At 38.2% G+C, this 26,199-nt stretch overlaps 1 protein-coding gene across 5 annotated transcripts in view; it reads left to right on the top strand.

The window, feature by feature from the left end:
* The window catches only part of CTNND2 (catenin delta 2), a 664,005-nt gene that overhangs the window by 352,596 nt on the left and 285,210 nt on the right, over positions 1–26,199 (top strand). For all 5 annotated transcript variants that reach the window (XM_064506857.1, XM_064506859.1, XM_064506856.1 and 2 more), the window contains one exon: positions 18,618–18,790. In XM_064506857.1, the coding sequence (XP_064362927.1) occupies positions 18,618–18,790 (173 nt within the window). The remainder of the gene's footprint in view (positions 1–18,617; positions 18,791–26,199) is intronic.

Here is a 26,199-nt window from a genome sequence, read left to right as displayed (position 1 = left end):
CTGTGCTTCCACTGAATCTGGGACAAGGTTGTACATGTCTGAGGGTTAGTCCTGCACTGTTGCCTACCACTTCCTTCTCTCCCAACGCAGTATAAATTGGGTCCCTGAAAATAAGTGATTTTAGTTACAAACAAACAAAAAGTAAGGCAACTTCCATAATTATGCAAGTAGTCTGTAGCTGAGCTGAGAACTAAACCCACATCTCCTTGGTCCAGTCTCCTCTGCTGCAGTAATGTTCTTTTTATCTTTTATGTAGCTATAGATCTGTCACCACTGCAGCACTTCAGTTTACATCAAACATGACCTGACATAGTTTTCCTGGAGTCAGAGGGGAGTTCGGATTGACCTAAATGTTGGTGGGGATGTCCCCAGCAGGATGACAGCAGTCCCCACGTAGGCTCAGCTCCTGAGGGTGGGCAGCTGTAGGCTGATAGCCATTAGCTGCTGCCTGTCCTAAGGGCCAGCGCAGTCCCTCAGTGTGGCTGTAAGGGCACTCGCTTCTTCCTCCGCCGTTGTAAGTAGTTGTAACAGCCAGCACAGCAGCCTCAAGCGAGCAGCCGAGCAGGCTGTTCCTTTCCTTCTGAAGCAGTTTTCTCCCTCCCCCATTGTCCCTTTCTGATGGCACCTGAAATAGTGCTGTTGCACAAATGAAGATATAAAGTTGTCACTCTTGAATAGGAGTAGGGGGAAAAATCAGACGCATGAAAGCCAAGCTAGGTCACATAGGAGACACTGGAAGGAGGTCATAGGAGACGGACGGAAATGTAGAGCATGCGTAGGAATCATTTGAAAAGGAAACGTGCAGGGGGAGCAAAACTGTGCAGAGCTGGGACGAGAGTTCAGCACAGAACGAACACCAGGAATGTTTTAGGCACAGACGTAAGACACAGGAGTACAGAATGGTGACGGTAACTGAGAAAAGATATTTTGATGATGGAATTGGTTAATTTACTTGGGAAAAAGATGTGAAAAAACACTTTGTGAGGGTTGAGTGTGTGTGGAAACCAAAAAAATATATATTTTAAATTGGAAAGGATGTAAGGATGAGGAATGCGGGAAACAAAAGCCACTTCGACCCCTTTATATCACTCTCTCAAAATCACAGAACTACTTCAGATTAATTCCTTTTACTACCTGGTCAGAACTCCTCCTCTTTTTTTATTTCTTTTTTTTTTTTTCTGTTTTCAATTACATGGAAGAAGACTTGAAAGGGGAGAAAGGATCAGGGAAGGAACGAGAGTAAAGGCAGATATACAGCGCTCTGGGTGGAGATGGGTGATTGGTGCAGGAAGTCCATCATTAGGGCCTGTTAAGTTAGCAATCTAGCCTGCAGATGAGTGGGAAAGGGCCTGATACTTCCAGCCTCTCTGAAGTGAAGAAACTGGAGGCCTCTGAGCCATCATTAAAGACCAAACTACCATTTCCTGCAAAGGTTTGGTAAATCTGCATTTTAAAGATGGGTAATGTGAATAAGAATGGGCTAAATGTAAAATGAAAGGAAATTTTGGTCCTGTATTTCTTTCCCTCCTACTTGTTCCTCCTATCCCTATGGTTCATTAGCATGTTACATCAGAAGACTGCCATGTTACTAGCAACAAAACCATTTCTGAAATAATTAGCTGAAGCACATGGAATCCTTACTGACAGGTATATACTACAGCAGTGACGAAAGGGAATAGTTACTCCCTCTGGTGTGGCATTAACAAGATGAGGGTTAGACAGACTACTGAGATTACTGAGCGAATCTGTTAGCACTTTTTTCCTAATTTAAACCACAGGCTCAAATGTCTCCTAATCCAAAATTCTCTAATTTTAATTTAAGGTATCTACACTTAAAACTTTCATGCTATTTTCCTTGATTCAGTCTCCGCAAAGTGAACATAAGACCAGTCTTAAAAGGATTATGGATCAGATTTCTGGAGCTCTTGCTGCTTAAGTTCCTAACTGAACTGTAATCATTTCATTAGTTATTTTTTACATGTTTAATCACTTCACGTGGAAACCCTCCTTCCATGCTCTCAGAATAGTTACTACAGACTGCAGACACAGAGCTTTTGTGGACGTAAATCAGAAAACCTCTCAGATCAGTCTGATGTGGCTGCAATTGTCTGATATTTCAAGGGTGCTAAATTCCAAGTTTCAATTTAAAATAAAATTATTTATGTTGGAATTGCAGTTTGCCCCAGCTGACATGGCCAGTACTTCAGACAAATTTATTTTTTTCAAATTTTCTGAATATACTTACTTTCATTTATATCTGTGACCCTACTGTCCTTGTGTTCAGGTTCTGCTTAATAATAAAAGCACAGATTTTCCTGCTCTCCAAAATGAGTGCAGGTTAATTGTAGAATTCAGCACAGTGATAAAGGAAGAAAACAACACAGATTAAACAAATACTGTCTTTTTAGTTAGCGCCATTCCAGAGTTTACTTCATTGAAGACAGAGGTTGACAGAAATACAGGCAGTTTAGGGAGATCTCGGTCCTTCTATTCTGGTGAAGAAGGAGCACGGCTTACCACTTAAACTCAGTCCTACAATATACAGACTCTTCTAGTCAGGTAAAACAATTTGCCAAAACTGCAGCACAAATGGACAGTACCACCATTTTGAGAAGCATGCATTTGTCTGCTATAACAGATATTGAATTTTTTCTCTGAAAATTCACTTGTTTGTTACATAAAGAGGTAATTCATATCATATGAAATTATGTATAGCTATTGTATATAGCTTTTGTGTAAGGCAGATGTGGTTTTTCACTTAACGAACCTTCCTAATTCTCAGGCTGAGAAGATGGGCTGAGCTCTTATTTCATTGTCTTAATTCAGTTTTGCTCTCAGTGATTTTTTGATATAATAGAGATCATCTTTACTCTGTGAAAGCAGATGTCCCAGTTGAAAGAGCACTCCTTGTTCAACCTTTATGATTTTCATCCTTTATCAGCTGCTTCATTCAAAGGTAATGAAAATGGACTGAAACAAAAAGGCCGTATTTACACAATGAATGTGTAAAAAAGATGTGTGTGTATGTGTGTTCAATCCCATAGCTTGTTTTGTGATATTGCCACCTGTCAGATGGCTGACATGCTCAATGAGATGAAATTTGGCATCAGTGGACCTCACAATTTGTTGATAGATGAAGTTATTTCCATTTCATTATCTACTCTGAGTGCCAGGGTGATCCAGCTGAGTCATTCTCTGGGTGCACAAAGGAGGTGTTCTCATGAGATCTTGTGATAAACATACACACTAATAAAATCACGTGCGTTTTGGGTATGTTTCAGAAATGTAAATCACCCAGGAAGTGTGCATGCCCCTCTGATTCTGGATTTGGAGTCTTTGTGGTGGCAGTGACTCGTGAGGCATAAGAATGTAACACAGTTGGGTCACTTCAGCTTTCCTTCTACTTCACTCTCTGTAGTGTTAATGCAATGCAAATCTGGCAGTTGTCTGACTCAACAGTTCTTAGCTCCAGATAAATCTCTCTGAGTATGAAGCCTGAGGAAATTTTGATTTATTGATGAAAGTTCCTGGATTATTTTAATATATTCTGGATAAATATTTGTGGTCAGACATTCTGCATGTCTCTGCTTATTCCATCTCTCTCTTTTAACACAAGCCTTTTCAATACTTTGCCTTCAAAAATTCAGGGCTTTGAAGTATTTTTGCCCATTTTGTAATGAGGTAAATCCCCTGAAAAGTGGATAAAGAAAGAATATCTTTTGTTAAAGGGTGGTCTCAGAGTTAGTTGTTGTTTGTTCTCACAGAGAAAATTATGCACAAATCGACTAAACTGTGAGTCAGGTTCTGGCTTGTGAAGCAGTCCTTAAAGACTTATATCCCTGAGATCCCCCCTTTCTGGCCCTAGTCACTCTAAATATGAGCATTAAAAAATCAGCGTGTCATTTAGCATCATAAGAGGCACCGGCTGACACCAAAGCCAATCCTTACAACAGAAATCTAGTTCTAGAAGCAGTCTTCAGAGGGAGATTAGTCTTTTCACAAAAGAGCTGACCATGTAAAGTTCCTGTAGATCCATCACTAAACCCTGAAAGACATTAAGATTTGATAGTATGAAGCAAGCTCTAGCCCTGACCCAAAACCCAACTTTATATCTCAGAATTAAAGTCTACAGCCACTGCTGCCTCAGGAAATTCCCCAACAGCACTGAGCATCCTTTCATTGGACTTAGTTGTTTTCATCCTCAGTTAGAGGCTGATTTCAAAGATACTGAGAGATCAGACAAAAAAGATGTGAATGAAACACTGTCATTAAGCGCTGTATACTTCTCTTCTGCCACCTATGATCATTATCACTGGTATCAAGATGGCACATGTCACATAAATCAGATGTGCCTTCGGTGTTGGCATACTGTATGCTATTAAATTCATGCTAGTCTTCTCACTTTAAGAGCATGAGTGCCACTCTTCCTTTTTTGGCAAGACCACTGCAAAGAGTCAGACTTAGGAGCTGAGCCACAACTTTCACCACCAGGGATCCTGACAGTGCAATGTCTTTGGCATCTGTTTCACCAGCTGTGGTCTGCCGTGATATCTTGTCAGGCTGGTGCTATGGATCGTAACTCAGGTCTAGCCTATCTCATTCTGCTTTGGTTCTCTGCCTGTCTTCAAGTTCTCTTTTCATGTATGATTACTTTACAAGCAGTAGATCCAGTGAAATCTGCATCAGAAATCTGAACCAGGATTCAGGAAAGCAGCTTCTACTCTTGCTTATTCCTCCGGAGCAGCACACAGGTTACTGTGGGCACCCTCCTGTGCGTGACTCCAATTGCCCAAATTCTTCTATAGCTCTTATAAATTGATAGGGTGTCGGGGGGGGGGGGGGTGTTACAGACTGCTCTGTGAGAAAGCAGGGAAAAGCCATTAGAAGCCTCTGGCAGAACAGTTTGAAGCATGGCAGTCCAGTGTGTTCCTTTCCTTTTGGTTTTAAAGTGCTGCAGCCTGCCTGTTACAATTTCCTCTCTTCAGGAAGGAATCTCAAGCCAGAGATGTTGACTCCACTATCTCTCTCTCTAGCTTTCTCCTTTCCTTTGCTCTCTCATCTTTTCTTGTTATTCTGTCCTCCCCATGCTGCCCATGACTGTCTTCCCATACTCTTTATGTCTGTTACTTCCCTTCTTGTTTCAGTTCCATCTTTTCTTTTTCCTTTTCCTTTTCCTTTGTTTTCTATTCTTACACATCATGAAATAAAACCCAGTGTCTTTTCCCCAAAACAGATGATGATTCATCTGCAGAGAAAAAAAAAACAAAACAAAAACCAAAAAAATCACATTTTCTGTGTAAGAGTGTCCTTGCTATCCTCATTTTTTACATGTTTGTGTAGCATCAGGCTAATCCACCTTGGTCATTGGTTTGTCATTTTAGGAGTCAAAAGGTAATACTATGACAACATTGCAGCTAAGTAATTTCTAACTTCCCTCCATTTCCATGAAGCAGTCTACAGGCAGATTTTTTGTTTCAATGTGCTGTCACCTACAGCATGTTTCTTAGGGTGCCCTCAGCCCAGGTTATGTCTACATAATGAAATGTACTTTTATATATAAATTCCATACTGATATCACCATATTACTTCATATCTCTGAGTTTGCTTGTCTTGAGATGAGTCAGACTTTGATACATGATGTCTTTTTATGCTGTGTAATTGATTTAAAATCCTTTGCTAAAGAAAACAATCCCATATAGTATTTCTAGCTTTATCACTGTAATACAAAATGTGTAAGTTGAATTAACGCAGGAATAATAATAGCAGGCAAAACATACAGGGAGGAAGAAAATGGAGATAAAGGTGAGAGAGTTGAGACCAAAAAAGCAGCAACAGTTCAAAGATGAAAAGGAGGTAATGATCAGACTGTGGCTTGTAATGATTAGCCTGTGGCAAATAAAAATCCTGAGTAGGCAACCAGATGTTCCCTCATCCAGGTGTTCCCTCATCCACTGCAGGAAGCAGCCACTAAAACTCATTAGAAAGTGACAGTGACTTATGGTAGCTTTTGTAGGAGCAGAACAAAGAAGGAGACTTGGCATCTGAACCTACCATGCAGGAGAACATCAGAAAATACTGGACCAGGACCAGGAAACAAATGGACCCACATCCTCAGGACAGACTGATAAACCAGTCACCCTAGCTGTGCTTCAGTGATGTGCCAGCACCTGCTCTCTCATCACAGCTAGAAATGACAAGAATTGCATTGTTCTGTGATTTACCAGTGCCAGCTCATGACCGTAAGAAGTATGTAGGAGCAACGCTGAAAAGAGATAGTTAGCTGGTTTACCTCTGTAAAACGCTTACATTGCTCTCAACTGAATAGGATTTTTCTTATTTCTATGGTAATGCAGAGTATGGTGTTATCTCTGTTTTTCACAACTTGGCCTTATAAATGGAGAAGTGCATTTTCTAAGTGAAATGTGAAAGCAGAGCATGGTACATGTATAGGAACCCTGAATGGGAAAGTAGAAGCATAAAATGCATCCATAGAGTCTTGGGTGCACAAGGATATTGCCCAAACTGTTTATCTGCAAAGCGTCTAGTAAGCAACTTGCAAAACTGCTGTTCATTGTTGCTGTGCTTACAGTACTGGAAATGCTGCATAAATGAAATACGGGTCTCTCCATACCTAATGCTCAGACAAGTTTTAGGCAGTCTTCGACTTTAACCTATGTAGATTGAGACATACCTTCTGTTTTACTTCAGAAGTGTTTGGCATATGAAAAAGATTTTCATAAAAATTTTGGCCTTGTTGACATGCTTCTTGGTAAACTGGCTTTGGAGACAGTGCTAAATACATTCTGAACTGGTTCTCCTCAGAGGCCAGATAGCCTTTTTCATCTGTGGACAGAAAAGAGTCAAGATTTAAGCTCATCAAAGGTCAGAGAAAAATGAGAGTTCTACTTTGCACAAGAAGAGGAAGCCTATTTTGTGCTACTAGTTAAGTTCATGGAACAACATTAATAGGTCTACTGGTGCTTTTTGCATTAAAGCCATATATCTGTAAATAGATACATATTCTGTACAGTAGAAAAGCAAGACAGGCATTTTTTTTTTTTTATTTACTGCCAGCCCAATTTAATACTACAAGAAGAAATTAAATTTTTTGAGGCTACTGGCTGATTTCTGATTTCATGTGAGTCATGTTTGTGTGATGTCTACAACCATCTGATTTTGTTTCCTAAAAAAGAAAAAGTGAACACTGAAGTTGAAGATTATCAGTAGCAGCTTTAGGCTGTCTTAAGCACAGAGGATAATTAGGAACACTTGAAATTGATAGTTGGTTTTTAAAGGTATAAAATATTTCCAAAAAATCATGACTGAAGCATACAGAAAGATGTTTTTAATTTATTTTGCTTTTTTGATAAACAAATCAGACATAAAATGAGTTATTCTTCACAAAATGGGACATTGCTAATGAAAACAAATTAAAAAATCATTTATGCCAAACTTCAGTGTTTCCCAAACAGAAGCATAAAACTTTCTTTTGAGTAGGAGACTGCTGTCTGTGTATCTGAATGCTGTGCTTCCTCCTGCATGCAAGCTTTTTCCTGTGGTCACACTCACAAATGTATCTAGTCCCATTCATGTACTGATCTGCTGTTCCACAGGCAGTCCTGATGGATAGGAGCCTGCTGGTATAGCGTAATACTGTGCGACTTCCACCACTTCTGGTATTTCACCTGTAGCATTTCATAGGAGTAACACTGGGGGAAAGAAGTGATTTATATTCTTAGTGTAATTCACATCACATCTACTTTAGGCCACTGACAAGATTTTGTTGGCTGAGGCCTCTTACATGCCAGCAGAAATTTTACCTCCAAAATAGTTCCCGTTCATCCTTAGCTATCCCTAGATAGAAGGCTAGCGAATATTATTTTTCTCCTTTGTGTCTTCTGTAGTGCAGAAATGTAATTCAGTTGTTATCCTTGTTTTCCATCTTGTTCCTATGTTCTTTCTATCCACTGCTTCTATAGAATGCATCGTCATAATGGCCATAAATCAACTCTTTCAGAGAATATCCAATTTCAATATTTGCGGAGTTTAGCAAGCGTTTTCACAAAATATGACTAATCTCCTACAAAGTAAGTAGTTCAATTTTGGGGTCATTTAAAAATTTGCAGTCGTAGGTTATCCTCATTTTAAATCTAAATTTAGGATAGCTTTTTATATATAAAAAAGAAAACACTACGGACAAGAGCAGCTTCTTTGTTCTGCACTTAAATATGTTTAAACCTACCGTTGCTCAGTGCATGTTTTTATGCCTTGTTCTCTAGCATCTTCAATAATTTAATACAAACATCTGAAGTAATGCTGTTTGTGGTAGGGTGTAGAAAGCAAAGCATACACTATCTGAATAGGTAATACTGAACTTACCCCATTTTGTCAGTATTGGTTGGGCTTTGCTATGCTACCTCATTGCATGAGTTTGCTGGTGTTTTATGCTTGCCACACCCACACTTCTGAACTTCCAAACAACTTTCATCTAAACTCACTGGTGATTTTATTATATTTGTAATATATCACTTACATGTTTTTTGCCACGGTTATCTGTTTCTAAAGAAATTCTTGTCCTTTAAATACATCCTTACTTGGTTCTGCTATTGAAGAACTATTTATTTCTCTCTGTTTTTCTTCCAGTCCTTCACAGTAGCACAGTTAGTGAATTTTAACCATCAGGCAATACTTCTTGCATGCCAAAATTTTAAAACCAGATTCTGCCAAACATTTACAGGAAATCACATTTTTTACTTTGCCGTCTTAGCTTAATCAGATATGGATTCTTATTATTTGGGCATACTTCATTACTGTTAGGAGTGGCTGAAATATTTAGTGTCAGGTGCCCCTCTGAGTTAGATATTGTTGCTGTTCCCTCCTAACTCTGGCATTCCAGTATGACCATGAAAAAAAATCTTTGAGTAACCAAAAAAGAGTCATTTACTTTTGGGGAGGGATGCAGTGGCATGCAGAAGTGTGAGTGGATTTTGGAGCTTACAGCAATGTGCTGCAATTCGGATAGTTAATGTTGGTGGTCAGGATCCATGAGTCTTGCTTGCTGAACCAAGTTGCCTACAGTGTAGCTTTTAAATGGCTTTCTCACTTCAAGGTTTTCTTTTTTTCTTTTCACTACTTCTTGTGGGCATTTGTGGTGCTTTGGTTATCCCTTAGAGTAGTGATTTATTATTTCAAATCCTAACCAAAAGCTTCTGTTTTTGTCTTATAAAAATGGCTAACTTTTATCTTGTATAAAAAGCACAAGATAATCTGCATATAAGGAAACTTTTCTATTCCCTGTTCACTTACTCTTGAAGCAAAGTGTACTTCATCTTTTATTCTAATAGTAATTAGGTCAAAAAGAGAGTTAGAAGGGATATCCTTGTATTGTTCCCTTATATAATGGTATCAGCCTAGTTTTTGCATTGTTTCTTCAGTTACATATCATTTATAGAATTCTTCTTGTACATTTCTGAAAGCATTCCACAGAATCCTATTTTCCACTACATAAAAATAGGTTATGTTAAAACACTAAAGCTCTTTTCTATATCTGTAGGTAGAACATAGCCTTCTTAATTTTGGTGGAGCATGATATTGCATATAAATTACCATGGGGCTTTACATTTTTGCAAAACATGTCTGTTTTCAGCGTACTTGTTTAATGATTGCTGCTTCTCATCTAAGAAGATGTGTTCACTTCATGACAAGGGAGCTGCTTGTGATTTTACAGCTGAAGCATTATCATTTACTTCTTGATTTTAAGTATGCAGTTGCTTTTTTTTTTTCTTTGTGCATTACTAGGCTATGGAGTACCTTTGTTATATTGCAGCCTTGGCATTTTTGATTGTAATATAAAAGTACTGATATCTTTAATATTTAAATATCGCCTACGATGTAGATCTTGAAAATATTGTCCTAGTATTGTCAGTCCTTGACTGGGGGGGGGGGGGGGGCGGCAGGGAGGGTGAAATGCCTATTATTGTTATTTTATTATAGCTACTTGGTATATGTTGTTTGAGAGCTGACCAACAGCTGTCTTGAAAGTCCTTTTTCTACAGAATCTGTTTGATCAGTTGTAGCTGACTTGTTCTGTTTTTGTTGTTCGGTTTAGTCTTTCGTATTACTCCCTCTTGTGACTTCTTACGCATGTTATGCCTCTGGAGCCCATTGTGATAGCTGAGCCATACCCCTTGTTGTTCAGCTTTGCCTTGGTTGAATCTCATTTTTTCTGCTATAATTAAGAAAATGTTCTCTTTTCACAATAAGCACAAAGGTCTCTCATTTAGTTCTCAGTTATCCTCCCCGATTGCCCATGGCCTCCACTGCTGGTGTCTGCGCTCTTTGTAACTTCCCCAGAGACTGGAAAATGGAGGGGAGGGAGGGAGAGGTTACTTAGCCATCAAGGTCGCTGCTGTTTGTGATCCCGTGAGGCACTAGGAAGACTTACCTTCCATTCACTCAGTTCCTCATCTTTCTTAGCACTGTCCTAAATCATCACAGCAACGCAGCGTTTCTTTAAGGAATGTTGCAGATAATCTCAAAGATAGGCCATACTGCAACAGAGGGCTTTAAAAACAAGCAGACAAACGTCTCTTTCTCCACCAGGTTTGGAGACAAGATTTTTCCTAATTGCAGTCTGATATGCAGTCTAATCCAGGGAGCAGGACTTAGACGCAGTATACCAGTGAGACACCATTTAATATCACTAGGATCATGAGTGTCCACCTTGTCTTTAACTATCATCTTCTCCATTCTACTATCAAATACTGTGGAAACACCCTGACAGAGTACTGTCAAGAGCTACCATTGTTTTTAGTAGTCTTTGAGTATAGTTCTAGAATTCCCCCAGCTTGCCAAATACTATTGAGCACTCAGAAACTTAGTGCCTGCTCTACAGATACCTGACCCGATCTGTTATTTTATTAAATCTTTTTTAATCATCTATCCCTTCGTAGAACTGGGAAACAAACACAACCAAGTTTTAGCAGTGGTAAGCAACTACTTTGCATAGGTATACACACTTTAAAAAAAAAAAAAAAAAGGTAGGATAGGAATCAGTATTTCACACTCAAACTAGGCGACCCAAGAGGAAGAAGAAACACTAAGCAGTGACTCTTTGAGTATTCGAAATGCTTTAATTAGGTGTACAGTAACAGTTACAAGATGATTTGTTCTAGCTGAGATATGAGGCACCTCGATCTATTAATTCTGTAAATGAATGTTTAAAGAATGTTAAAACAGTTTTGCTAGTGCTTTCTTTCAGCTGTTACTCAAATGAGCAAAAGTTGAAGAATGTGAGAGGTAATTAATTATACTAATCAAAAGCACTTTATTTACATTTACTGTATAATTTATCATTACTTCTCCTGTCTGTTGATGAAAGGTGAGTGAAATGTTGTTTGTAATTGGTCTGTGAGTTAATTAAATGTTAATTCTCTCATGCTTTGGTCTATTTCCTTTGTCAGTTAGAACTAGGATTGTGATAGATGATTGGCCAAATGGAAATATATAACACAATAATAGTGCTCCAGTTTACTACTTACTTGAAGTAGAAATGTGCCCCCAGTAAACCAGCTGACTTTAAATCTTCAGGAGAGAAAAAAAATCCTACTCTTTCCACTGGCATGATGCTTCTCACTGGAATCTTCACATGAAAAACTAAGTAACAAGTATGTAATTATCTCAGGGAGTCTGACTAGGTATCTATTTCTGTAGTTTGTAGTGTAAATAATTTAGCCAATTCAGAAGTAATTATTGCATAGATCTAGGTTGCTGAATTAATCATGCCCTTCTCTTGTAATAATACAGTACTGTATGTAACCTGTCATTAAATGGTAATTATTTGATAATTGAACAATCAGCAGATAATGTATTATTGAATACTTGTTACATGATAATGTCTGCTCTATAATGTAAAATATCAGTCCTGTCTCATAATTCAAGTTTTTTTTTTCTTTTGCAGATTGACCATACTGTTGCTATATTGTGTGAACTAAAAATTACTATGAGTTGTTATATATGGTGAAGATATGATTTTTAAGGATTCGCTCTGTAATGTATTCCATGAGATACTGCAATTTAAGTGTTAGGAAGCTGGAGTAACTTTTCAGATGCTAGACTAGCAGACACTGGAGGTAGGGTGTCATTAGTATCACTGCAGGGAACAGAATCTCTTTGGTTTCCTTTTGTGCGTTCCTCTTTGATAATAATCCCTCATTTATCTGACTCTTTAGCTTTGTGAATCAGTAATTGGCACTACAATATCAGCTATAAAAAATAGAAAGTTCTCTGTGTTTATAATGCTGTTAGCCCAGAGATTCCTTCCACCTTCACTGGCCATCCTGTAGGTATCAATGCATCATCATAAATACTTACTGTATTTGATTCTTATCAGACTTTACATCATTTGTTTGTTTTAAAATCCTCACTCATAATACCAATGGCCAAGTTTTGTAGAATGTGGCTGGGTTTTTTTTCCCCTAAACTTTCTCTAATTAGTGTAAATGTACTTGACCAATTTCTCAGCACTTGCACATCATCTTTCTCAGGGTTTACAAAATTGCCTAACTCCTGGCACTGTTAAGCTGCTCTGAGCCCTGTTTAAGTTCCTACTGGTTTCTTAAATGAGATGCACTTCTGCTTACGAGCACTATGGGATATGATTCAGGTAAGCTCTGCTTCTGCATATTTACCAGACAAGGCCCTACCCAAAGAAGGGTAAAAAATACGTCATAACCCACCAGCTTTGATTCCCAAGAAGGTTTGCTGGCTGTTGGATTACTGACTGTTCTGATGCCTGGTTTTCATAATCGCTCACTGGAGCTCTTGCAGTAGGCATTAACAACTACTCACTGAATGAAAATTCAGTACTGTACTGGTTAACTTTGATCTTTGCTTCTTGCTCTCTTTAATCGTCTCTTTCTTTCTGTGCTTAATCCAGGCAGCCTGCCTCCCTGCTCGGGGCGGTGAAGTCTGGTGGGGAGTGGAGCACTGAGGCTCTTGGCGGGTTTGCTACCGAGTGTGTGGGGAAAGCTGCGGGCATATTCTTGGAGTCTGGCAATGTCAGGAAGTTTTAAATCCCTTTTGTTCAAGGGGGACTAGCAGAAAGAAACGTATTTTAGAATTTGTAGCAGTACTACTGACACAGTTCGTGTAGCCAAAACTGGGGTAACTTACTGAGACCTGCTTTATATTCAAAAGTCGCACCTGCCAGTGCTGCTGATGTGGAGATAGACTACTAATATTAGTAATGTTTTTCTGCCCTACAAGAAACTCAGTGACCAGCTAGTTTTTCAGTTGTGTCTCTGCTCTATTGCCAAATGCCCTCGAGTGCTAGACAAATGCTGCTGTGCGTGTTCAGAGGCACTCCCTGCATGAAGTCCCAGGTGCATTGGGTTCGCTGTGCGTGCGTTAGAAAGGCAATCTGTGCTTTTGACGTTGCTAATGTTGACAGGTCTGACTACACTAATTTGACATAGCTATCAAGTCTTTTTTCTTGTTTTTTCCTGTTGGAAAACAGTCCTATATAAAAGCTTAATTTTAAGAATGCCATATTTTAGTTTGGTTTGAGTCACGATTGACTTAATCTCAACTGAAGTAAGACTGATTTAAAAAAAGACTAGCCATACAGCATTTCTAATACAATTTTACTACTATTTTACCAGCATTATCATTTTTTTAATTGGTTTTGTACTATATGTGCAGTCAGGACACTTCCCCGTAAGCATGCTCCACATTCTCCATCCCACTTAAAATATCTTAAAACCTGATTTGACTCCCTGTGAAATTAACAGGTATATTCCAAGGGGCTTGAGTGGAGTAGACCTAGCCCTCAAGAGTTCCTGAGCACGCAGAAATGGAGGTTTCGGTCCTTCCGTCAATTTATAGCTGATTGTGCTGATGAAATATAGGTTAAAAAGTCAGTTGTGCAAGTGAATGAATTTTTATGCCAAAGAACATTATATTTAAAAGCAAGGACCACTTTTTCACACAATGGAAAGCTTTTTTATTTTGTTTGAGTATTCTGCAAAGTGTTGTTTTGGGGGGGAATCTTAGGGGTTACCTAGATAGAGAAATGTGGCAAGACAGTTATGCTGGTGGAATTTTACTGTGGTATTTCCATTTTTCTTTTCTTTCCTTATTAGTCTATAATATCTTGTCAGTTGTTCCATAAGAAGTGGAGTAATCAGAAGTTTGCATGTTCTATCATTGTAACTATTTTTTCATTGCGTTAGAAAGCACTGGTACAGATAGAAACGTATGTGGAGATAATGAAAAATATCCTAATGTACTGCTGTTCTGTTACACCTGTATAAAAATATTTCTGCATGCAAATATTCACTGTTCAAAAACAATTACTTACCTTCAAAAAAAATCCGTTCAAGATGGAAGCTTTAAGCTTTGATTTGGAGGGGAGGGGGATTGTTTGGTTGGATTTTTTTTGGCTCTATAAAGTGTGGTCTGAAGAGAGCATAAAGGACAAAGACGAGATTTTATTTCCAAAGAAGATATCACACTTAAAAATAAAAGGATGAATGTTTTCATAATTGAAAAGGTTGGGTTTTTTTTTTTCCATTTGACACAGACATGGATGAGGATGATAATTGGGATTCTGTGTGTAACTTTGATTTGTTATAATGTCTTTGTCTTTGAATTAATATCTTTAAAGACTGCTCACTTCATTGGTGTGGTTTTTAAATAGCTATACTGCACCTTGTCACAGCATTGCATTATTATTCAGAAGGAAAAGCAATGGCCCGTGAAGAAAAACTGCCTATGCAAGTAGTGTCTTTCGTCCTTTTCTGTTCTTCTTGCTTGATTTTCTTTATGTTCCACAAGCTTTCCCCAGCTTAAGTGCACTTTTTTTTTCCCAGGCAAGATGCAAACACTCTCCTCCTCCCCAGAGTTCCTTACTGAGGCAGATTACAGCAACCAAGATGAGGAAGAGAGGCAGCCTTATGCTCTGTTCTGCTACAGGTTACGGGCAAGAGTAGTATTTTGTCTTTAGTGCACATTCACCAAACTGGAAACAAATTAAAGAGTTAATTGCTATACCCAGTTCCATCTTTTGAAGTTAGTTCACAGTTGTGTCTCTTGCGTTATGGTGACTCTAACTTAGTTTCTAGAATTCGCACTCACATCTGTACTGATCTTAGTGCTGATAATACAGTAAGAACTAATGTTGGGAAAGTAGCATTGATTGAATCGGTGCAATTTTGGTACTATCCTTTATAAACTGTCCAGCATTAATATTCTTTCACAAGGAGAATAGGTGTTGTACATAGTGGTGAAAGAACATACGGGAAAACAGGTAGTTATGCCCCCTCCCTCACATAGAAGCAAAACTAAATGTAATGTAAAATTACAATTTTTAAGCAATATTTTTAAGCAGTACTCAGGGTCTGCTAAATTGAACCTTATTAAGCTGGAAGTGTTTGTTTTCAAGCTTATTTTGAATTGAAGATTGATAGCTAATTACACAGCATTAAAGTAACAAATAAGATTGAATTAATCATTTAGCTAAGGAGTGATTTAGAGTGACTGACGGAAAATAGAGAATTTCTACCTGTCTTATAAGTTTCTTAAAACAAATGAAAAACAGTTGTATAAACACCAACGCAATAGAGTTTAAATTGTTTCTAGGTGGAAAAAGTAGTGTGTTGTAAAGAGCCAAGGGCACTTTCAGTGTATGGAAGCATACAAACAAACCACTTTCTTCTCTTCTGTGTGACCTGCAGTCTCCTCAGAAGGTTTGTTTTTTCCTTTAGATTGAAATCTCAAGAATCTAATGAGAAAAGTGATCCATCTTTTCATTAGTAGAAAAAATGGGGCTGCTTGTAGTCATTGAATACTGAAAAGGGAACTTGTGTTTTGTTTTGTTTTTTTTAAGATCACTCTTACCCATCTCAGATATATCTTGTAGTTTGTATTCTTTTTTTTAATTTAGTTACTTGCAGGTAAGCAACTGCAGTTCTACTTTTACTTGAGGAATGTGTGTGCTTTTTTTTAAAAAAAAAAGTATTTGTCTAGCTAGCTGTATTAAATGACTTTGTAATTACTTTATTCAAATGTTTGTAGGTTATAATTGTTATTGTTTGTTAAAGTACAAAATAAACAGTGCTATGCGATATTTAGTGAACTTAAAACCACGTGCTTCAAATTTTTTAACAAAAAAAAGAATTATAAAAGTTTTGGATAAGTTTCCTTAAGTGCGTTAATCTTTTAGGCTAAGTGGTATAGAGAAGCATGTGTATGATTCTAGCTAGCTGCACAAAACCCCTAGTGAGCAACACTAATAAGAAAGGAGCACCTGAAAGCCAGATGCAGTGAAAATTTAAACATACTGAGTTCATAGCATGTGATAGTTTAATCATTATTTAAGCTTTAGAAGTGTTACAGAATAATTACTTTAAAAATGACTGCAAACAGTTTCATGAGTCAAAATTGTCTTTCTTGCTGCAACTCTTGCCCCTCCTGGGAAACTTAGGCTGTTGTGAATTTTATGAGCTTAACCATATCAATTGGTCACCAGCAAATTTTCAGTGAAAATTCAAAATCCAAAAGATTGAAATAAAGTTAAAATACATATTTTAAAATTAAGCCTATATTTTCCTTATGCTCTTAAAAAAACCTTCTATGAAAGTATTTCTTTTATTAAAGACAAAATTTGGAACAAAGCAAGTTAAGTGGAAAGCACTTAGTCAACCTTATTTGCAAAGTCAGAGAATAGAAACCTACTATATGTTTGATTTATAAGCACCGGTGAAGAGCTAATTCAGCCCTTCTAGGCATATGCTATATTTTTAATAACGTCACAGCGTACATTTTTTCCGTTGAGCCCTGTCTCATTCTGTACTTATAAGGAAAATAGGCCAGAATTTACTTTCTAAATTGTCATAAATCTGGAATTTTCTGATGTATGTGGTTGACCTTGCGGTATAAATTGTGTCTGTGTGTGAGATAGTGTTATAATCACTCTCTACAGTTAGATGCTAGCACTCCCACTATTATAAAACCTACTTCAATTTGTTTATAATATGAGCCATTCAGGTTGGGTTTTACATGCCAGATTTCTGCCTCAGGCTGATGATTTTTTTGCAAATGTCAGTTATAATGATTCTGCCATTTCTGTGAAACAAGCTAGGGAAAAAAGTATTTTCAGTGTTAATTTTGGGAGGGTCATTTGCATGTTTTCTAAATGGAAACCTTTAGAGCAGCTGTACATCCTCGTAACAAAGACTTAAAGGACTTAAAATTTGGCATTTTATTAGGAAAATACTGGGTGTTATTTCCAGTAAAACTCATGCAAATTTGACCATTTTTAGTCTCTTTAAAATTGAACTTGTCACATGTTCTATAGGAGCTAAATCAACATTATCATCTCACACCTGGTAAGATTTTTGTCGCCTTCTGCGTGCTCATGAGCTGGTTAGAGCTAACCAGAAGGTGAACATGCCGTCCTCCTGGAGCCCCTGAATATCCTGTGGCCTGTAGCTGTTGGGCTATACTTCTTTGTACTACGTGGTATGCCCAAGGCATAACCCTTGTCTTTTCTCTGCTCTTTCATTTTACTTCCTGGGCCCAGACACTGTGGAAGAAGAATACTCTAGTTGATTGAAAATTAGAAGAAACTAAAGTCAGTGATGACATGAGAAAAGGATTAGATGGATATTCTTTAATAAAGCTTTTGGTGTATGGAGACAGAATGAGTTCACGTTAAAAGTGGTTCAGGGAGGTCGTGTCTAAGCACGCTGACAGAGCAGTGAAAGAAGAACCTTTCCCTGTCGGATACGTGCTCCCAGAACAAAAATTGGGAAATTTGCTATGTGTACGTGAGAAGCTAAATCACTTGTAAATGAACCTAATGAATATTAGAACATGTTTTAGTTTCACAGAACAACTAAATGACTATGGAAAGTATCGCTGTTCACATTTCCGACTTCCCAAATACCTCTCACTTTGGCAGTCCCAAATTAAGCTCGCTGCCTGTGCTCTGTTCTCCTGCTGCGCAGCACTGTGATGGGAAAGATAAGATAGGCTGACAAAACAGTCATCAAAGATTCACTGCGATCAGGGTGAGCCCTGCGTGATGAGAGGAGCTATTAATATTTTAAAGTCTGCCATCCGTCCCTACAGGCACCAAAGTATTACATCACCATGTGTGCGCTACAGAGTGGCAGCGATCAATAGATCTAATGTGCTGGAGGCCCAGGGAAGGAGGACTCGGCATTTCCCATGCTGAAACACTGGATGCAATTAAGGGAAATAAACAAGGTTTATCTCAAACAAAAAGAAAGCTCACAAACCATTCTGAGCTGAAAAACAGGACTTTCTTATCAAACAGTGTGTTTGGTTTTGTGTCGTTGTAGAATTTCTTTACCAGGCGAAAATGAATTTGTTTTAAAGAAAGTTATGTTGTCTGCCGCTTGAGAACACCATAATCTGATGAAGTGGTAAAGAAACACTTTAATTTGCATGACCTGATTTTTATTACAGAAAAGCCAAAATGGGGAAATGGAAAATCACATAACATTTGATAATTTCAAGGATCAGTGAAAAGCTAACACATGTGTTCTCTTGCACTGAGACTTTCTGACTGCTCCAAACTCCTTTTGATGCAGGGCCCAGCCTCCTCTCCCAGAGTGCTCTTCAGCTTAACTCCAAACCCGAAGGGTCTTTCCAGTATTCGGCCAACTACCATAGCAACCAGACCCTTGCCCTGGGTGACACGGCGGCGGCGCAGCTCCCGGCCCGCAGCAGCCAAGCCAGAGCAGCCATTCAGAGCTACAGCCAGGTACGTTTCCTAAACAGCCCATTGCTTTCGCACCTGAAATCACTTAGGAGAGTGCCGAGAAAACACAACTGTTTGATGCTTGCCGACTTTTCAGTTTTGCCCTTTCTTTTTGTCCTGTTTGGTGTATCTGTAGCAGAGTTGAATTACCACCCTGATTTTTGTAAATCTAAAGCTGTTTGACTTGTATGGGAATAAGAGAATGCTGATTCAAAAGGAGATTTACATGCCAGTTTTACTTTGTTACTTGCATATTTACTTTGCTGATCAAATGCTTAGGCACTTAGGTTTGAAACTTTGTATTACTGTGCTGATTAAAGCCCTAATTAAGGACCAGGACCTAATTAAGGACCAGGACCTTACAGTGTTGATACCGTGATATGATTGAAAGAGCTGAAGTGGCAGCGAACCACAACAAAGCTTGACTGACAACAGATGCGAGAGCTGCTTAGAATGCCGTACATAGCCTGGTGCCGTGGACTGATTCCTTTCAGAAGAATCACTTTTGCCTTGTTTTTCCATATTGTAAGACAAACAGCTTATCAGACAGTCATCTGTACATTTCAAACGTTTTGGAATTTTTTTATCAGATACTCATGAAAACTTTATAAATCTCTCTTCTTGTTAAAATGATTCTTCTGAACTGCGGCACACACCCCTCTCACCTTCTGTGCTTTTCATTGAGAGATCAAAGCCTCTCACTGGGAAGTTAAGCTTCAGTTTAGACAAAAACTTCTAGATGTATTCATGCTCCTGTACATAAGCAAAATATGATTGAGTTTTACTGGTCAGTTCAGGTTATTTTCTCTTTTTAGAACTTAATAGCCATAGTAAAGCAGAGTGTCTCAGTGTGATACTGGGATATTTTATAATTCAGGATCCTTTAGAAGTGAGTTATATTTGAATTTCAAAGCATTAAATTGCTAAGAGAATTCAAGTGTTATATAGTCATTGCACAGCTTGTGGGATACCAAGAGACATACAATATTCTATTCACTCAATTTGCTCAGAAAAGCCCCCTATCCTCAAAGACTGAAAAACAAAATAAAGCATGGTTAAATTTCACTTCAAATTGGTTACATACTTTTTTTCTTCTATGAAAGGATTTAAAATGAGGCTGTATACTAGTAAGAGCCTCAGGGTTTTTGTGTGTTTACCAAAGAAGCCTTCCCTGATGTTCTTTGGCATTGGAGCCAGCAGGAGGGCAGGACTCTGGCTAGAAAGAAAAAGGAGGCTCTAATATCCAGTTGTAGCCTGGGCAGATGCCATCAGGACTTGTGATCTATGAAAAGCATCATCCCCTGGGGGTTATCCTGTAAGGCTGGGATGCGTTCTTCAAAGCGGCTAGAGAAAGACTATGGAAAAGGAACAGATGTGCTTAGGAGGTAGCTTACAGGAGCAATAGGAAAAAAAGAGAAAAAAGCAGCAGGAAGATGGAAGTAAGATGTGGAAGGGAAAGCGTGTGCATATACCTCCACATTGCATGGTAGATGTTTGTGCAGGAAAACAACTTACAGAACGTACTAAATAGTATTTTACATGAATATCCTGCAAAGGATGCTTGAGAACTTAAGGTAAATTGAAATATATCTTGAAAATTTTTGCAAACTGCCATATAAACTGTAAATTAATACCATAAAAATATATAAAGTAGGTTTTATAAAAGGTATACAACTGAAGGAAGAGGAAGAACTCTGTTAAAAAGTTCTGAATTTGACGATTTCTGGTCTTGCAATTAAGGAGAAGATAGATAATCCTTGGAAGTGTTTTGCTATCCCTGTTATAATTACAATAAGCCTCAGGAGTCATAACTGCTCAGATTGTGTGAATTTCCTTTGGTATTTGTATGCAAGGACTATAACTATCTCTGAACATGAATGATAGCCTAAATGCGTGGGAAAATATGTAAATAGTCCCAAGGCCAGCTGTGACAGCAGGAACAATTTCTGAAAATGCAATTGTGTTTAAAAAAATGAAACTAATTAGTCTTGGGACTTCCTGTATAGTGCTGCAAAGTGAAATCTAACATTTTTGTCAATTTGGAGGACTTCATTATAGATCATAGTTTTTCTACTGCTTTGAATACTTTAGAACACAAAACTTTGAAATTTCATTATCATTTAGAAGGTAAAACTTCCTAGCAAGAACTGTTCCTGTGGCTGGGAATTACTCTGTTTCCTAGCTGAAAACAGCTTTTCAAACTTGGTGTCCAAATCCTGATATAGCCTCTATTTATCATTTAAGGGTTTTTTGTTTGGTGAGGAGTCAGTAATGATTTTTATTACAAAAAGCTTTGGAGATGTGGTGATCTTGCAAAGGAGTTGCTCGGAAGTGAATAGTCTATTTGGAGAACGTAGATTTGTGAAAAACTGATTGGTTTTACTGTCATCTTGAGAATGGTCAACTTACACTGCAGATATTATAGGAATATAAAGCATGGTTTGCCACATGTTCTGCCATGCATTTGTAAGGGGAGAGGAAAGGAAGAAAAGCTAGTTTACGTTTCTGGATAAAGATTTTTTTAGTTTCTGCTAATCCTACTGTCTTTTCAGATGCTGAGGCAGCAGCAGAGGTAAATCTCTATTGTGTATTATTCTCTGTTCCAAAAGTTTCTGGGCTGGTATGAGCTGGTACAGAACTTGACAACCCTTAAAGCCAAAAGTAACTGGAAAATAAAGGGCTTTTTTTTTTTTTTTTTTTTTTTTTAAATAACTGTTACTTTTGTAACTTCCATCTCCTCTTTCCTGTAACCATGTCATGAGTTTGTCATTCATCAAACCACCACATATCACTAGCCCTATTTATAATATTAGCTAATGGATGCAAGTGTTCAGTTGTCAAGCAAAATACATACACTGGCCTTTTTCAATTAGAAGATGCTTCTTCCCACCGTGAATCGTCTGTGCTGCAGGTGATGGGCTGCTTGATATTCTGCGCAGACAAAATCTAAAATAATGATGTCACATTGGCCTCTGGTAGGATTTAACAGATGTGTTTAAAATTGGCTTCCAGATATGAACATGAGAATTTTTCAGTCATTAAAGGAGACAGATGAAATCTTAGGGCACAGTACTCTTAGTATGGCACTCCCAGACAACAATTCACTAATATAGTTTATGTTAGTAAAAAAAATTGATCTGCATAATGCTGATGCTTGATCCTGCAACAGGTAGTGATTGCAGCTTTCATTGCTGCATTAAAACCAGACACTCACCATCTCTGAATGATTTTAAAGGATCTAATACAATTCTGTTTGTGGATGTAGCCTATGATGGTATCATCTCCCTTCATCTATGCATATATCCTTTGAGATGAGAGTGAAGTTGGCTGACAAAAGTTCCTAATAGTTCTGGGATATATTTTGTAAACAGAGTATAGAGATGAGCTTGTGCTAACCGTGACTTTTGTGATGAAATCTGGAGAAATAGATAGAATAGACCACATTTGAGGGATTCAGAGGTGTAGTCTGCCCTCGAGTACCATGTAAGTGCATTTGAATGTAGGTGGCACCTTACTAGTTGGGTCAGGATCTCGTCAATGACAGCAAACCATTCCTGCAGAAGAAAGATCCTTAGATATAAGAGGTTCTGTTTCACACTGAAATCCCATTAGATGAGACTTCTGCTGATTTCTGTGGAGGACTGGGAAATCAAAACACATTGTAGTCATTTTAAGAAAATTTCCGTGAAATACCTGCAACTGGCCCTTGTTCAGGTAAATTTCAAGGCAGAATCCTCCCTTTGGAAATGAGATGCCAGTCCTGGAAGTATTGACAGACCAATATAAAGCACTTGTCGCTTATATACTTACGGAAAGGCAACTTGATGGCAGTATAAAGATAAGCATCCTCAGTGCTGAGGGATGTAAAACAATCCTTTTTTTGCTAAGCAAGAATAATGTCAGTAGCAGTCACCATCCTGCAGTTGATCCTCAGGAACTGTGAGTTTAGATTCTGTAAGTGCACGAAGGACTGCCATTTCTCTTTCTTTTTCAATATGAGAAAGCAACTTCTCCAAAATATTTTCCCTGTGAGATGGATGGTTACGAAATAACTCTTGGAGCCATAAGATAGTCTATGGCCTGCTGATGCAGACTCTTATGAAAGGATCATTGAATAAAAGGTATGTTACTAACAGAGTGCACACAGTTGGCTGTCTATCCACTGTGAACCATCCCCTGTGTCTGTTTAGCTGATGGTGTTTTCCCATAAAGCGGATTATCTTGGTTGTAAAGAACATAGAGGACAGGAAGGATTACCAGAGGGGAAGATGTCGGGAAAACAGTTCACAGCTCCTGGCCTTTAACTGGTGCTGCCCAAGGACTGAGGTCTGCATCATAGAGACTAGAGAATCTTAAGCATTTTCCATACCCTCAAGTTGCTCTTTGTAGGAGAGCGTTGACAGAGGTTTTGGACCAGAGGAGAGTGATATCTTGAGTGAAGCTGTATCCGTGGTCCTTAGAGCAAACAGAAAAAAAGCCCTCAATAGACTGGGAAGTGTTCCAGTCACTGAAAGAGCAGAGAACATGATCTTGTTTGTGAAACACAGAGATCACCTGCATCTGCACAAAACCCTAATGAGGCTGAGCAAGTATGCTGCCTAAGGCTGGCAGCAATGATGGGTATTCAGGAAGCCAGCGCAGTGGTGTTTTAGCAGCTGCAGCCATGTCTTGGTTTTGTGTTCGTAGTTCTGTGTTTGTAAGACTCAGCCAGTTGCACTGATAGAAGTTCTGTTCCTCAGAACCTATGAATTACGAGACATACAAAATCAACAAGTTTTTGGTTTTGCATTTTGGCCTGCTTAAGAAGAAAATAGTTTTTAACAGATTTTAGATGACTACCACAAATAAATCTTAGATGTGTACCTGCTAGTTACATTCCTAATGGTCATTTTGTTCTCTGCAATTTTGGTGGTCTTCCACACTGCTCTTCCATCTTGGAACAGTCTCCAAGAATCAACATATAATTTGACTGTGCTGATATTTCGGTAATTAGCAGCTGACCCCAAAGCTTTGCTTACGCTGTTCAGCCATCTAGGATTTTTAACTCCTTATCTATAAGTAATTTTCAGCAGAATAAAGGATTCACACAGTTATTTGTCCCTCTCAATTCCACTTCATAAAATAGAAATCTCGTATCACAGTCTCTTTCATTTGATCTTTTTCAATTAAAGTTATGGTTTTAATCAAATTTTGATTAAATGGAAATTGTATTTTAAAAAAAAATTGATGTCCTGAAATTTAGTGCATTAAACACGTGAATGATGGTGGGCGCACAAGAGCTAGACTGTTCTGTAGTCTATTATAACCTAACTGGATGCCTTCGGTAATTCTATGTATAGAGCTCTGCTGAGCTTGTTTTGTCAGAATCAGTAGAGAAGGAACGATTGAATATGATGAAATAGGGAAAGAAAATAATTTTCATTAATGTTGTCATGGTTTTTCATGAATTTATGCTGTTAAAAAGGATAAAAGAGAATCCGTATGTTGGATCCAAAGAAGCAAAATGGGCTCCATTTCTGTAAGATACCAGAAAAATTAAATCTCTGAGTCTTAGAATGGATATTTATAGGGACTGTAGAAAGAAAGTCCTTGATATTCCACCCCCTGCCCTCCTCGATATCTGTATCTATTAAATACATTGCTACAGGAGGATATAACAACTGGAAAGCAAATTCGGTCTCAATTTATTAGCTTAACACATGGTTTCATTATCAGGCTGAAAATAATAATGGATGAATGGAAATATAATGGAACGAATGCCATTGCATTTCATTATTCCATATGAAGTATAATGTAACATTGCAGGATGCACGATGACACGTCTGTATGGTTGTCTTAAGCAATAGACCAGGAGAAATATATGGAGAAACTAAAACACACTATGCCTCTGAAAGCATGAGTGGAGAATGTTACTGTATAGTTGACCCTTTGAAAAAAATTAAGAACCTCACAATAAATTTAAGATAGGTCTGAGATTAGTCACATCTTAGAAAATGCTGCATGCTAATGTTTTTGTAGCAATCTGTTCACCCAGAAGTTCTCTCCTTCACACACAGCAAATGCTTAGCTTTTTAGGAAGTGCTAAACACTGTGTTTTTAATTAAGGTTTTAATTTCTGTGTCCTAACACTACACCTTCTTCCCTATAACCCCTTTCTTATAATCATGAAGTGAGGTTTTTTTTTTTTTTTTGAATTAGTGCTTGTAGAATGCCTGCAGCTTTTTAGAGGTTTATTAGGAATACAGGATAATATTGGTTTACTCTAAATTAATTACTTTAAATCCTGCAGTGTAGAAGAAGATTAGAAAAAGAAATTATGTATACATGTTGCCAGTGCTGGCCTAAAATCCTTAAGACCAGTAGCAAACAGTTTGATGTTACCAGCGTGTTGCATCGAGAATATTGTATTTTGGAACAATGTTGAATATTACAAACTATATTATTATGCTGCTAAATTAACAGGCCGAAAACTAAAATTTACTCTTAAATGCCAGGTGATAAAGTAATTTTTTCAAATGACCTCATCATGTGCAAAGTTTGTCCTGTCTGTGTTGTCTTAAAGGTTGGTAGCCTTATTTTTGTTGTTACCATACAGCTTAAGCCTTGAAAATGAAGATTGTGCTCTTGTCAAATACATGCTTGGAAAGAGAGTTGCAGATGATTTTCTCCTTAAAGCAGAGATGTTACATAGCGCAGAACGAAATTGGTGTGTAAATGCTCTTTGCCGTGAGCAGGGTTTGCCTGCCTGCTCCTTGCTCATGGTGTCCGCAGGGAGCAGTCTGAGGGCACTGGCCCTTTATGACGATTCCCAGCCTCGTACTATATGTGGTGGTGTTTTTAACTGGTGGCCACTGTTAGAACAGCCCAACTTCAAACAGCAGAGTACTGGCATACGTGATTCTGCTGCCTGCTGCTGGAGGGCAATAGTTCACATTAATTTTATTTAGCAGCACCTTGCTTTCCAGTGTATGAAGCCTCCTGAAGCCAGTGAGGTCTGAGTCTGTCGGTGCTCTCGTGAGCTACCTGAATGTCGTGAGGGCTAGTTATTAGTTCCCATGCTAGAAACAGAAGCAAACCACTGGGAGGAGTTCCTCCACAGCCCGACCTCCTGTTTGCATCAAGAAGAAAGCATAGTCTTCCCCAAAGTATGCGAAGCATTTAAGGTAAAGGGATGGGCTCCCCAAGTAACAAAAGGATAGCAAAGTTTCTGGTCGGAGTACACTGGAAGAGGTACAAGTTTGTGGCATTTTGAACCTCATTTATTCTTTGTCCTGATCATTTGTTTTATCTTGTCCTCAGTTCCTGATCTAAAGGCGATCTGCTTTTTCCTGACCTACTTTTATTAGGTATCCTAGTGAAATTCAGAGCCAGAACAAATCAAGTTTCTTAACAGGAATGTGGTTCTTTTTGCT

Source organism: Dromaius novaehollandiae, chromosome 2 (genome assembly GCF_036370855.1).
Source record: "Dromaius novaehollandiae isolate bDroNov1 chromosome 2, bDroNov1.hap1, whole genome shotgun sequence".
NCBI lineage: Eukaryota > Metazoa > Chordata > Aves > Casuariiformes > Dromaiidae > Dromaius > Dromaius novaehollandiae.
Note: the sequence above shows the minus strand (reverse complement) of the source record. Positions and strands in the feature narration are given on the sequence as shown.